Source organism: Myotis davidii, unplaced genomic scaffold, assembly GCF_000327345.1.
Source record: "Myotis davidii unplaced genomic scaffold, ASM32734v1 scaffold616, whole genome shotgun sequence".
NCBI classification, from domain to species: Eukaryota; Metazoa; Chordata; class Mammalia; order Chiroptera; family Vespertilionidae; genus Myotis; species Myotis davidii.
The window spans coordinates 114,038-129,667 of record NW_006291965.1 but is presented as its reverse complement, the minus strand read 5'-3'; the positions used below and the strand labels follow the sequence as shown (position 1 = coordinate 129,667).

The 15,630-nt window shown below is 38.9% G+C and overlaps 1 protein-coding gene across 1 annotated transcript in view; it reads left to right on the top strand.

Annotated features, from left to right (window-relative positions):
- Positions 1-15,630, top strand: part of TMC1 (transmembrane channel like 1) — a 115,018-nt gene that overhangs the window by 86,635 nt on the left and 12,753 nt on the right. The window contains exons 15-16 of the mRNA XM_015564996.1: positions 7,746-7,813; positions 13,954-14,193. Of these exons, the coding sequence (XP_015420482.1) occupies positions 7,746-7,813; positions 13,954-14,193 (308 nt within the window). The remainder of the gene's footprint in view (positions 1-7,745; positions 7,814-13,953; positions 14,194-15,630) is intronic.

Sequence of the window (15,630 nt, the reverse complement as noted above, 5' to 3'; positions counted from 1 at the left end):
TTATGGCTTCCTTTTGGCATAACTTACTTGCCAGCATCACTACTCTTGTGTTTTGGAGCCATTATTAAGTAAAAATGTTATTTAAACACAAGCACTGCAATACCAGGACAGTTGATGTGATGACTGAGGTGGCTACTAAGTGACTAACAGGCAGGGGGCATCTGCATATGGATGCACTGGACAAAGTGATGACTCACATCCCAAGCAGGCTGGAGCAGGGGGATGCAAGGTTTCATCACACCACTTAGAACAGCGGGCGACTTAAAACATACAAATTGTTCATTTCTGGAATTTTCCATTTAGTATTTTTGAACAACAGTTGACCATGGTATCTGAAACTGTGGGAAGCGAAACTGTGGATAAGAAGGGAACTACTATAAATGAAGTCCAATGAGTATGGTTTTAATTCAGAGGGGGGTCAAACTTGAATATCATGACTCACAATATTCTCATCAATTAGCACAGGATGGATGAAGCAATGGATGGTGAACTCAGTAAGTCTTGGACCCAGAATTAGCTCCCTCCCCACAAGGCTTGCTGGCATTTCCAGAAACAGGGCAGGATGGTAGTGTCAACCTCTTATTCTATTAATGCCTCGGAATGCTACTAAATAAACTCCTAGACATGGATCCTGGCTAGTCCCTGTGCAGTACATTGGGAAATAGAAGGATTTATTGACTATCGTGCTTACTTCATAAAGCTCACAATCTAACAAGAGCTCAGCAGAGACAAGCAGGGGGCTTTTGAGGAGGTTTCAAGGAAGGCCCAGGGTGCTGACAGGGCTCTGGCAAGTGGTGGAGCTGAGTTCCAGCAAGCTGACTTTCTTTCCCATGACATCAGCATGGAAGTCAGGTTTCTTTGACTTCATCACGAGCTCACTGTCTACGCTCAACCCCGGATCACCACACAAAGTTCTAAGGCGGCGGCAAGCACATATCACTACTCTGTGGTCTAAGACACTCCAGCGGCCCACCGTCCCTCTTTTGCAAATGAAACAGTCATCTTGGGAAATATGACCTGGGGGTTGGTTGTACTCATTGGCTTAAAATCCTCCAGTAGCTTAGTTAGAAGGAATTCCAAATCGCTGTCTAGGCCCTTTAATTCCTTATATGATCTGTTTTTCTTCTCTTATTCTAAGCTCACCTCTTACTACTTTTGCTCTTTCATTGTAAAGTCCACAAACGTTGGGATTCTTTCTTATGCTCCAATACAAGATGGTCTTTTCATTGTCACTAGCTGTTCCTCCCTCCAGGGATGCACATTCCCAGAATTTGGCATGGCTCATTCTTTTTTTGTCATTAAAGACTCAGATTATGTCACCTCTTTAGAGCTCTTCTCTGGCCGCCCATTCTAATGTAGCCTACCAGACACTCTCAGCACACTGTCTTATTTTCTTCATGTGACGTATGATGTGTCTCCCACTGTTAGAATGAAAGTTCTATGAGACAGAGGCCTTGACCTCTATGCTGAGAACTACTAGTATGCCTGTCACATGGCAAGCATTAGGTGTTGGCTGGCTGGTTCAGTGTTGAACCTCCTCATTCTAGCATCATCAAGGCCACATCATGCATCTATTGACAGATTTCTGTTTGCTTCCAGGCATGGAGTCAGCTCTGGCTTAGTGTTTTTGAGCCCATGCTGTTTCTCTTCTCACTAGTGAAGTGATATCCTTTACTGCAGATCTCCCTCCTGTCTCATGCCCCGAGTCTCAGGACAAGTCCTACATTCAGAACTGTCTTTAAGACTCCAGGCTAGCTTCTCTGCCTGGCTATCTGACTTTGAAATCATGACCTTCTCTTAGGTCATCTCTATCACTCTCACTGAAAGTGGCTCTCAGACGAGCCAAAAGCAGTTAGGTAATGCTCTTTGGTGAACGATAGTGAGGTAATGGTATAGATCCAGGATGCTGTTGCATTGCTTTCCCGTTCCCTGCTATGAGGTATTCAGCTGGCTTGGTTTCATTTCTGTTTTCCTTGCCTGATTCAGCTCTTCTGATGCAGACATAAAAATCGCCCTTTTTTGTTAGACTATTGCTTAGCTTATGCTTGCTTTTTAGCACTTCCTTCTTAAGTGCTAGAAAATTTTGCTTTAAATATGAAGTCAATGCAACATGACCTGGATGCATAAACGATGTAATTAAATGATTGATTTATTATCCATTGAGTGCTGACAGTGCTCTTGAATTAGTACAAAGTACAGGAAAAACAACAAGTTTCTGTCTTAGGTCATAGAGAAAGAATTTTCTTCCGTGTTACCTTTGGAAAGTGCTTCAGAGAGAAGCTCAGCATTAAAGCAATTTTTAAAGCATTGAAGTTGGATGATGGATCTCTGATATGGATTTGATTATCATTGATCCACCAAGTGAACAGCTTACACAAATTGAATGCCTACTAGGCGCGAAACATTATGGGCAAACTCTGGTGCTGGGTGATAAAGGGATACAGCGATAGAAAAGATGTCTTAGGAGAGGTTGCACACTTGGATTTGCAAGCTAGATTCAACTTACAGATGGTTTTTTCCTTTGGTCCACAGAGTGATTTGTTTGTTTTTAATGAGCTAACATGTTAGAACTGGAAGATTTACATTTTAAAAATATGAATTTATTGCTTTGCTAATGTAGTGGAAGGACTGGAAACTTTAGACTCATATTCCCACTCCAGAGAAATTGGCTGGAGCTGAAAAACCACTGCCCTCTTCAGTTTTATTCATTCACCAGTTTCTTACTTTCTTTACTACTCTTTAATCTTGCAAGCTTCCATTGTCAGTACCTAGCAGAAAATGCAAATGCCATGGGAGAAATCTACTGTGATTGGACTTCCAGAGGGGAAGGGGAGAGGTCAATAGAAATGCAGACATGACAGAGGAGGAGGCATTTGAGCCAAGTCTTAAAGGATGATCAGAATTTCAAAGGCTTGAGATGGAAGGTGAGGGACTGAGGGACTTGAGACTGAGGTGAGGGACATTATACCTTGTCCAGCAGCTGGAAAACATGGGCAGTGCAGGCAGAGAACAGAAAATCTGTAAAATCCACTGTGAGTTAAATATGAAAATAAAAATCACAGGTGATCTCACCACTATGGCATTGCTTATTTGGATTATTTGAATCACATAGTATTAACATTTATTTTTATGTAAATAAACAAATACTGTAGATTCATTATAGATTTTTATAAACATATTTAAAATGTATATATATATATAAATGTATTTTATATATTATTCAAATGTATAAAATACATTTTTATTAAAACATATATTTAATGACTAGTTGCCTGCTTTTTTCACCTAACAGTGACCAATTTCCTATGCTGTTAACTCTTTTTTTATGACATAGTTTTTAAATGGTTGTGTGATATTCTGTATATGAATATACCTTCATTATACATTAAGCTGATCAGGGGTGAAACTAAGTCTAGAACCCAGGTCTGATCAACTTCAAAGCCATCAACTAGATTTCCATCATGTTGGTTTTCACTGTAATTCATAACCTTAGACATTTAAGGGAATCTGCCACATGATGACTAATTCATGAGCCAATCTATGGCATTTGCAATTTAAGGTACTCCCAGGCTTAGACAGGTCACTTTCAGTAGAATAAAGTTAGCAGAAGAGGTTTGGATATAGAATTAGATGATAAACTGATGTTCTCTAGCTGATAAGAAGATATTATTTAGCCATCCAGGAAGATGGCATGAAAAGGATCAGTAAGAAGTCAAGGGTATCCCATGAAGGGATCAGAACATGGGAAAAGGGACAGCACAGGCTGGATTTGAAGTTCCACTTGAATATTGGACAGTATCTGTCTACAGGCAACTAGGATTGAAGTGCTAACCTCAAGGCGTTGAGTTGTCCTGTAGATGAGGCTAGGATTTGTGCTCAGTCAGTGGTTCTCACCTATGAGGGTACATTAGAATCCCCTAAAGGCAGGATAGGATTTCTGATTCAGGAGATCTGGGTTAGGCCTGAGAATTTACTCTCAAGTTCCCAGGTAAAGCTGCTTGCTGGTCTGGGGACCACACTTGAGAAGCAATGCCTGAGAGACACAGGCAGGCCAGCCTGCAGTTCTAACAGGAGTGGTTCCAACCATGGGAAATGAGATTTGAGTGAAGAAAGTCAGGCAGGTCATAGCAATAACAGAATTCTATCTGACATCCTGAATTACACTTCACAATATTCAGAGGTAGATGATCTGCCCCAAGTAGCTAAACTTGCAGAGAGAGTGGGTTTTCCCAGGCTCTTTAGTCCAATGAGCACCGTATGTCTTCCCTCTGTGTAGATGACTGACTAGCCCATCACAAACAAAGATCCCAATATAAAACAAGGTAATTACAATCCCTTGACTATTATGGACCTTAGCCCAAAACCAAATGGGTTCCTTGGTTGCTGAACCTTAAAAATCTTATTAGTGAGTTTATTATATGTATCCCATTTGAAACATTCATTAACTCAGATTTTAAGAAAACCTTTTTATTCCTCAAGCTTCATTTACCTTTAAGCTTTTTAGATTTTAGAGGCAATTAAACACATTGCAAATTGATTTACACTGATGTTATTAAAATATTGATTTAAAATTTAAACTATAATATAATCTTATATGTTTAAAAAATCCACCTGTAAAAGAATGAGCATTGAATTTTATGTATGTGTGTGTGTGTGTGTGTGTGTGTGTGTGTGTGTGTATACATGTGGGGCTGCCTTCTCACATTTGTTTTATCTTTAGAGTGGAAGTTTCTGAGCTTAATGTCTACAGAATTAAATTAATTTCTAAGGTATTTACAGAAAAGCAATTCTTTAATAATTGGGTCTAATGTTCAACTGATTACATATTTTAAATTAGAAAAGGATTTTAGAAACTATTTAGTTTAGAAGTTAGCAAACTTTCTCTATAAATGGCTGGATAGTGTTTTTGCTTCTGCAGGTGTGATGTAATGAGAAATGTTTATTTTGGTCTTCATTCCAAGCTCTTGGCACATAACTCCTAATATATTTGTAATTTCATAAACAGTGAAAGTGCTAGGAATATCTTTGACCCCGGTACCTGACACAGAGCTCCTACATTCCTTGGAATTTCTTGGGTGATAGGAACATTTTTTGTTCTCATGAAGTAAGTCTTGGTGGACTTGGAAAGCTTGAGGATGTGGTCTGGTCATCGGAAAGTCCAAGCCATGATTAGGAGCTTCAAATTTTAAGCCTCTTCCCCCATCCTCCAGATATGGCTCATGTACCATAGTGTGCCAACCCCTAATCTAATTTGTTTCATAAATTTATCTATGAGGAAACCGAAGCCAGGAGAGATTAGCGACCAGCTCAGTTCACCCAGTTAGGAAATGGTTGGGCAGAGTCTTACTCTCAGGTCTGCATGCCTGTCAGTATCTATCACCAAGCCACCTGGGTTGGTAGGACTGCTCTATACCCTTTGTCAATTTATGCATCAAAGCTTCTATTCCTCCAGCTGTCCTTGCTGCATACAGGTACTCTGTGTGTCCTTTGAGTTTTTCTAGTCACCTGGTAACAAGAATATCTTATCGCAAATGACCTTTAAGCGGTTTGAGTGCTCGTGAGAATAAAGGAATGCAGTTCTGCAAGGCTGCATTTTTTCACTGTCTGTGGTTTGTTGGGCTAAATCATGACACTATTCTAAGAGGCCAACATTGAAGGTTTGATTTTGGAACTGACACAGAACAGAGCTTCACTAAGTCCACAGATGTCACAGGCCACCCAGCTGAGCGTTTGTCAGATGTGTTATGTGATCTCTCAGGGCTCCAGGAGAGGAGAATATATGATCCCGAGCAAAGTTCTCCTAGGGGAGGAGAAATACTCAGAATTGATGTTTCTCATGATTGGAAGCTTTTTTTTTTTTTCTCCATGAAGGCCACTTTTTTTTTTTTCATTTTTGATTTTATACCAAAGACTGTCAACAAAGTCCCTTTTGTAGCACCTTATAAATGCTATAGATCTAGATAATTAACAAACACTCTGTATATAATTTTCCAATATCTTGAGTGAATTTGTGCTGGCATCATCCAGGTCATCTTTGTTCTGCCTAGTATAATAGGGCTATCTATTGTTTCATTCTGTATCATTTTACCTTGTTATTTAATCATTCTTGTTATGCCATTTGCTGTTTATCCCCTGAATCTATTAACAAGGCACATTGCGTGTATCTTTCAGTTGACTAGGAGAGTACCACTGCCTTTGGGAATGTGATGAAATTGACCTAGATTCAAGAAGTCTTTAGCAAAGCATTTAGCAAAGAATTCAAGAATTCTTTAGCAAATCTATTTTCTTACAAATATATGTTTGGGTTCTTGGGTTTGGGAATAACAGAGACACTTTCAGGTCATGTGTATATGTTTGTGTGTGTGTATTGGGGAGGGAGTTATTATAAGGATATAAATGGCCTTAAGTTACATGTGCAGATGTCAACATCTGGGGCGGTGATAGGGACCTACCACACTCATGGTCTCTTGGTCCTTTCACTTCCTATCATTTTGCTGTTCTCTTTTGCTCTTGTTACCCATTCCTCAGTCTCCTTCCTGACTATTCTCTATTTTAAATTAAATAGAGGTAGTCCTGCTGTCATGGCTCAGTGGTTGAGCATCAATCTATGAATCAGGAGGTCACAATTTGATTCACGGTCAGGGCACATGCCTGGGCTGTGGGCTTGATACCCAATGTGGGGGCATGTATTGATATTTCTATCTCTCTCTCCCTTACTTTCTGAAATCAATAAATATGTATTTTTTAAAATTAAATAGAAGCAAACTTTATTACCTTTGCTAATTAGCATTAATCCCATTGGTAGAAGCTTTCCTTATAGAATGCCTAATATGTCACCAGGAAGCCTTTGGATGGGCCACCCTAGGAAGATACCTCAGTTCCTATCAGTGGCACCTCTGCACAAAGAACTGCCTGGTCCTGCCGCCCTACGCAGGATGGTATCATCCCAGAGACAAACACTGGACATCCAGTTCAATAACTTCTTTAACTTTTGTTGTGTTTCTTTATAATTATTTTATTGTAAAAGAAATTCACATCTTTTTATTGAAAAATATTTTACAAGATACAAAACTTGAAGAAAATAAAAGCTATCACCCATCCCCACATGAAATAACTATTAATTTTGTTGAATACTTCCAACTCTTTTCTTTACACATAGTTTCATAAAGAGTTCATAAAATAATGAATGTATAATTTTGTATATTTTTCATTTAATGTCAAAATATAGTTTTCTCTTGTGTATGCAAATACTCTTCCAACATGATGTAATTAGCTGTGATATATGTCATCTTATAGATGAACTTTATTTACTGAACCAATATCAGACATTTAGATGGCTTCATCTCTGCTTGTTTACATTTTTCAACACTTAAGATAGCTTTAAGACAAATTCCGAGAAGTAGACTTAACAAGAGTGAGGTGTTTAAAGCTTTAAATATGTATCCTCAAATTGTTTTTCTAAAAGGCTGCTCCAATATTTACTCTCCCCAGCAGTGTATGAAAGCCTATCTCACCACGCTTTCACAGCACTGAATGACAGCATTTTAAAATGAGTTTTACAATGTTAAAAGGGTGCTTTATTACTTACCTTATTGCTAATTATTTGTCATATTGATCATCCCACTATTGTTGCTGTAAGAAAATAGTTGAGAGCTTAGCCATACCCATGTAGAAGCATAAACCACTTGCCTGTCAATATTCACCCCATGAGATACTAATCCAATGAATGTCTGTGTCTCTTCTAGCCTTCATATACTGAATTTGACATCAGTGGCAACGTCCTCGCTCTGATCTTCAACCAAGGCATGATCTGGTAGGCCAGCTGTTGGGTAATCTAGCACTTTTTGAAAAGCCTCCAAGATCAATATTGCATAAAACACTGTGGCCCGGTATCAAAGGAGATCACAATCTGTGTCTAAGTCAACATTTGCGTTTGTAGAATGGATGGCTGTGAATAGTTTATTTTTTCTTCTTCAAATCTTCAGTTTTGGTCTTCAAATGCATCTGCCTGTTTTGCCCAGCACTCCTTCATCAAGTGATGGGCCCCTGTGTTCTAGTTGGTAGATTATTGGAAAGCGTTTTATATTTTCTGTCCTGTGACACTAGCATCTAACAAACATTAATGATCACATTACTACATGTTAAGAATGGGATAAATTGTGAGATCTTTCTGAGAAACTGATTTTATCTTGTCATCATTATTGAATACATTTAAAATACAACTTATAGCTACTGTTAAAAATAGTATTTTACAAAAAAAATAGTATCTTACCAAATCCAATAATGTATAGAGATAAAAACACATGTTTTAGGAAGGTCAAGTTAAAAATATGATCGTTATTTTGGAACTTGTTTCACAGGGCCATTTGCACATCAGAATTATTCCTTTTGATGTACAAAGGATTGTCATATCTTTTATCAAATGAAAGCATTCTCTCGGAAAACCCTGACAGGTTAAGATGAATTGATATAGTCAAAGCCATTTTTTAGTTTAAAAATTGAATCACAGCATCCAATTCATCTGGGGACCATGTGTCTTGTAAATCTGTCACTCAACTAAGAGCACTCCAACCCATAAGCAGTTACAATTGAGCTTCTTTATCCTGTGGATACGTGTCTACTATAATATTGTGCCACCGATCACACCATTGTCCTATGTACAACTACTAATGACTAGTTCAGTTTTTGCACAAGCATCATATGTTACTCAAATCTTTCAACCATGGCTGGCCTGAATTATTAAAGCTTTGTGAGACTGGACCTCATGCAAATGTTAAAATTGTTTTACTTTAGTAATATAAAGACCATAGCCAAAGACCCATTCGTGCTGCCATGGGGCCTGTCAAATTCCTGGGCCTCATTAGATCAATCACTGCAAAGAAAAGATTATGTTCTCTATTGTCAGGTGTATTTTAAATGTACTTTTTGGTTAAATTCGCAAGTTATGGCTTATGTGTCCAAGGAGTGAAATGCATCCTTTATTCTCCACGCAGAGGAAAGTCAAGGTGGTCCAACGTATGACTAACAGAGAGTCAAGGTAACAGCCTCTGTGGGTCCTGGATCTTTCCTTTCCTGGAGAGGATTCTGTTGTCTATAAGCCTAATGTGGCTGATTGAGGGCTGCAACATTGCTACTGCAGGAATGAGGAAGCACTGTGTTATATCCGTTTTAAAACTCCCTGGCTCCTGCCCTGACTGGTTTGGCTCAGTGGATAGAGCGTCGGCCTGTGGACTGAAAGGTCCCAGGTTCGATTCCGGTCAAGGGCATGTACCTTGGTAGCAGGCAGATCCCCAGTAGGGGGTGTGCAGGAGGCAGCTGGTTGATGTTTCTCTCTCATCGATGTTTCTGACTCTCTATTTCTCTCCCTTCCTATCTGTAAGAAATCAATAAGATATATTAAAAAAACAAAACAAAAAAACTCCCTGGCTCTTGCAGAGTGCCATAAATCCCTCAGGCCCGGGGGATGCCATTTGTACACACATGTGCTACATGTCTCTTTCTTGTTCTTTCAGAATTTAGACAACACATTTGCCTAGAAATTCCTTTTCATTATTAGAAAAGCTATTGTAATGGCTGCCTGATTGTTTTCACTTGCAATTTCACAACTGTTTCTATATATTGCTATTGTTCATATTAACATTCTGAAATATCTAAAAACCTTGTTCTCTCATGGGTAGATCCATTATCAAAATCTCTGCAATATCATTGCACTTTTGCTTTCTATGTATTCATCCTTGAGCTGTTGAGCAAGCCTTGCTTCTGATGAGTGTGAGGAGGACTTTAGAAAGTGAATGTGCTTTTTGAGTAGACAAAGATAGCCACACACCAGAGTTCCAGAAGCAAAAGAACTGTTACTCACCTTCAGGTCAACCCTTTGTACAAATTCTCTTTTTCTAACTCCCAGGAAGTTGGTGAGGGAGGTGTGTGGAGTGTGCAGCCTACCTTTCACAGGCTCTCTTGCAAAAGGGCACGCACTCATGTAATCTATTTCATGAGGCATTAGGATCTGATAACTGGGTTTGACCACTTGTTACAGAAACAATCAAGAGAGCATGGGGATTTTGAATCTAATTTCTTTTGTTTGTGACTAGAGACATTCAATTACCGCTTTAGGAGTTTCTAAATAGTGGACATTACTTACTCTGATGTTATTAAAGTCAAACATTTATAGGTAAAAGTCTGTTTGTTATGAATTGACTGAAATGATCAGTAAATCTTTATATTACACATTTATTTTGTAAATTTATCTTTATTATTGAAAGTATTACAGATGTCCCCTTTATTCCCCTCACTGACTTCCCCCTTCCCGCCCTTCCCGCCTCACCCCCCAGATATTCACAGCACTATTGTCTGTGTCCATGGGTTATGCAAATATGCATATAAGTTCTTTGGTTAATCTCCTCCCACACCACCCCCTTTATGTCTGAGATTCCTCATTATTTTTGAAATAGGCAGCATAGGCTTTTGTAATCACATTTTTTTAAGTGACAAAAGCACAAGTTATCTGTATTGTAGCAGGATGTAGAGGTAGCAAAGAACACACAGTGAGAGAAAAGATGGTTTTAGACATTGCTCCAACATTGCCTCATGGTATACCCTCCTGCCAATCTTTCATCTTTCACTACCTCATTTTCTCAGTTGATCACACGTGAATAATTTGCCTGACATATACCATGTCACTGGAGTAATAAGAAGAGCTAAATAAAAGAAGCTTTCATCTACTTTGATCTTCTTGGAAGAAAAGCATTTTATTAGGCTAAGGTATTACTGTGATCTTTGCCTGACAGATGATGGGATCAAGTCTGGGTAAGGGACTTAGTGAGCCAAGCTGATTAGTGGTGAGGCATGAACAATGACAGAGTGAGCATTAAGGTTCTGATATCAGTGTGCCAGGACCTGTTTTTCTAGGTTATGGCTCTGTGTCATTTGTTCAAAATGCCTATGTGATATTCATTTGGAAAATTTTAAATTTATTTATCTATAGATGTACATTCATATAATAAGTGTGTACATATATATGCATAGAGACAAATGATGCATGTGGGGGAGGGAGTAAGAGATCAACCAAAGGACTTGTATGCATGATTATGAGCATAACCAATGGACACAGACAGTAGAGAGGTGAGGGCATGTGCTGGAGTGTGGGAGCAGCTGGGGAGAGGTTGATGGGAGAAAAGGGAGACTTATGTAATACTTTTAAATAATAAAGAATTCAAATTTAAAAAATGATGCATGTATATGTGCAAATATATGTGACTTTAGACAAGTCTTGTTCTTGAATTATGTACAAAATTGTACCTAAGGGATAGACTAGGTTGATCAGCAATGAAACATAGACCCAAAAAATTAGACTCTATAAGTCTGATGTGGGCTGACCAAGGGCTCCACTCTGTAATTTCCCCTTTCTTGGAGTCCTACACAGGCATCATGAGGACCCACCTGGAATGGCTGGTCAGAGTAGTGAAGAGCGAAAAACACACAGGGCTGTTAGTGTTTCCACCCAGCAGTGAGACACCTCTAATTTTTTCTTCTCTTTTTTACTTATCCCCCCCCCCATTGCCCCCTGCCCCCGACTCATGCCCTCATGCCCCTGGTGTCTCTGTCCATTGGCTGGGCTTATATGCATGCATACAAGTCCTTTGGTTGATCTCTCCCCCTTACCCCACCCTCCCCTACCTTCCCTCCAAGGTTTGATGGTCTGATTGATGCTTCTCTGTGTCTGGATCTGTTTTTGTTCATCAGTTTATGTTCATTATATTCCATAATTGAGTGACATCATGTGCTATTTATCTTTCTCTGACTGGTAAGACACATCTGTTTTATTCCTATTTTAATTGACCAGAAAAAAATCACATAGCCAACCCTGACTTTTAGAAGGGTTAGATTAGTGATTTTCAACCTTTTTCATCTCATGGCACACATAAATATTACTAAAATTCTGCAGCACACCAAAATACATGTTATATATATATTTTTTGCCAATCTAACAACAAAAAATGGTATATTTTGATCAATTCACACTAGATGGCTATTGTTGTGTTGGCTGTTGTCATATTTTTTTTTATTTGACAATCTAAGGGAAAAGAGGTCAGGGGTCTTAACTAACTAGTCAGGTATTGCATGTTTTAAAAATTCTTGCAGGACATAGGTTGAAAATCTCTGGGCTAGAGCATCATCCAAAACCACATTACATTATGAATATTAGCATTTGGGAATAGTATCTAGTGCTTTGGAAGACCTGTACTCACTCACTTGTTCGTGCTTTTGTGGTTCTAGGTTCTTTCTTAAGATACACTATGCTTTTCCAAAGTTTATTTTCTCTTTTTTTAAAAATTAATGGAGTTTATACTTTAGAGACATTTTAGATTCACAGCAAAAGGGAATAGAAAGTGCAAAGCCCTTATATCCCCCTTGCCCTTACACATGCACAGCCTCCCCCAGTATCGAATCCACACCTGAGTGGTACATTTGTTACAACTGATGAACCTACCTGGACGTGTCATTATCACCCAAAGTCCGTACCATTTAAAAAAAATTAGTTTAACTTCCTACAAAGTCTCTTGTCAATTCAATGCAGGATGTTAAAATATCATTCAGATCTGTTGTGTGGAATCCTAGCAAGACAATATGAATTGTGTCAAGATTCCACTTTTCAATGAAATTGTTTAATGTTGGGTTTCATAAGTTCAGTTATAGCAGAAACTAATTTCTTCATCTAACTCAGTTCCAATCCCCAAATAATATACCAAATTTACATTGAATGGATTAAAATGATAATCCTAACCTGAAATATTCAGGTTTTTATTATAGTTTGGACAGTTTTAAAAATAGGACTCTGCTTAAACTTCTAAAATAAGTAACATCTAAAACCTCTTTTTGGTTTTGAACTAATTTCTATTAACATGGTTTTATGGTGCTAATGAATTTTCTCATCAAATAAAATTAAAATTTATTTTGTTGCAATAACCAGTGATATCATAAAGTAAGAATGACCTTAGAGAAGTTTTCTAAGTAGTTCTTGTTTAAAATACTTTTAAAATATCTTATATACAAAGCAGTGATTTCCAGGACAAGCTAACGTAAAATGTAGACAGATAAACTAAACTGAGATGTGTTGAATTTCTCTCAAAAACACATAAAGCTTTGCTCCGGGATATCAACAAAACATAGCATATTAGACACAAATACATCATTCCCATCAACTGCAATAAAACTATTCAGTGGAGATGTACACACACACACATACCCCCCAGCACACCCTCAAGCACTTTTCCCCCCATTCTTGGTTCCAGAAACCTGGGGGATCAGCACAATGTAGCACCACTAAAAGGCACACCTGATTTGCAAAGAGGCCACGTGATATGCTTATATTTTGTGTACACAGTCAAATAACCTACATCTTCTCATTCATGGCTAACACCAGAAGGTTCCCAACACTAGTATTCCTTGCCTACATAATTTAATAATTTCTCTTTCATTAAATGAGAATTTATTAGCCACAACAAAAGTACTTAATCCAAATGTGCAGTTTATTTGTGGTGAATGAGTGCTTTTTAAGAGTCAGTTATTAAAAAGTTCATTTTTTGGCTGTTAATTATTTATATGCGCATTAAGGAAAATGAAGTTTATTTTAGAAGTGGGAGACAGAAAGAAAACAAATGTCATACATATATATATATACTTACTCTGTTGTAATTTAAACTTACTAATAGTAGATATGATTAGTAATCTATATAGTTTCTATGAAGTATGTATACAATACCTATAATAATGGGGGAGGTGGTAAAATGTGTGTAAAAAATGGAAATGCATTATTTATACAAAGGGCTTGTGTGGTTGAGAGTGGCATTTTCTGCCTTTGGCAAGTAAGCATGATGTGACACAAACAGGTGCTGCGTGGCCTTGTTCCGGAGGGAAGACCTGAATTGACCCGAGTTCTGTTTTCCTTTCTAGGATGGGCTCTTTCTTTGCTCCCAGTCTCCCAGGCATCAATATCCTTCGACTCCACACATCCATGTACTTCCAGGGCTGGGCCGTGATGTGTTGCAACGTCCCTGAGGCCAGAGTCTTCAAAGCTTCCAGATCGAATAATTTCTACCTGGGCATGCTCTTGCTCATCCTCTTCCTGTCCACCATGCCTGTCCTCTACATGATCGTCTCCCTCCCGCCATCTTTTGACTGTGGCCCCTTCAGGTGCTTGTCTTTGAAATTCCATTTGGGCATAGTTTTCTTTCAGGCTTGGGGATAGGAACGGTCAATCATTGTACGAGTTATTTTAGTTGTTTTCAAATGATGGCATTTTGGTATGTGGCAATGAGATCCTTTGGGTATTCTGGCTCATTCTGTGTCATGGAGATTCTTAGGCAAGTTCCATCTATTTTCTCATGTGGGAATCATAGAAGGGAAAATGATTTAACTGCTTCAGGCTCTGCCTGGGTAAAATAGGGACAATCAATCTGAGCTATTTCCATACAAGGAGATAGCAAAGAGCTAGTCGATAGGTGAAAGTTTTCCTGATGCTGGGCCTTCACATCCAGACAATTGAAGCTATTGCTATGTCTCATGGCAACCACCACATTGAAAAAATAAAATATAACATAAGTAAATATATCAGACTACCCACATGCCACCTATGACATGGAATCATTATCCTATATAATAAAAGTGTAATATGCAAATCGACTGAACGGCGGAACAATGGAACAATAGGTTGCTATGATGTGCACTGACCACCAGGGGACAGGTGCTCAACACAGGAGCTGCCCCCTGGTGTCAGTGCACTCCCACAGGGGGAGTGCCACTCAGCCAGAAGCGAGGCTCATGGCTGGCAAGTGCAGCGGCGGTGGCAGGAGCCTTTCCTGCCTCTGCTGCAGGAGGGCAGTAAAAAGCAAGGGGTCCCATACTGCAAGAGGGCGCAGGCTGGGCTGAGGAATCCCCACCCCCAGTGCACGAATCTCGTGCACCGGGCCTCTAGTTAGATAATAACATAAAGAAGGTCTTACAGTTTATAATCCATGCTACATGCCAGTAAAATATTAAAGCTGTTTCTCATATACATTCTCCCTAAATAACAAGGATAAATCACTTGAGTAGTAATAAAGAGTCAAGAAGGCTCTTTCATCCAATTTGGAAATGTACCTTCTACAATTTTCTAACATCCTTTGCTCTCTAAACACTTATCAAGACAGCAAAGTTCCCAGGATCTGGAAAATTGGACTTCATCCCATAAAGGGATGCATCTCCCACAAATCCCCCAAGCTCTTTGCCTTCTTTCTCCCCCCCCCCCCCAGAGATCTGCATGTTGAGTCACCAGGCAGCATACATTTGAGCTGTTCCTCCTTTTCCGTGAAGAAAATATGAATGTGAAAAGCCATGTGAATGTCAACCGTGATGCCATAATGACCACATATAATTTCCCTGTCATGCCGTCAAACCCAAGTTACTAAATTAAAGTCAAAGGCTTTGTTGCCCATCTGCTTAAGTATAAAGGAGGCATTTCACTCTAATAATAGTTGGAGTTATTATTGCTTTACTGGAAAAGAAAGAAAGAAAATGTTAAGCCAGTGGATTGGGCAAAAACAGCTGGAGGTCTGTCAGTTCAGGAAGCTGATGTTGACAAGTCCTGGTCAC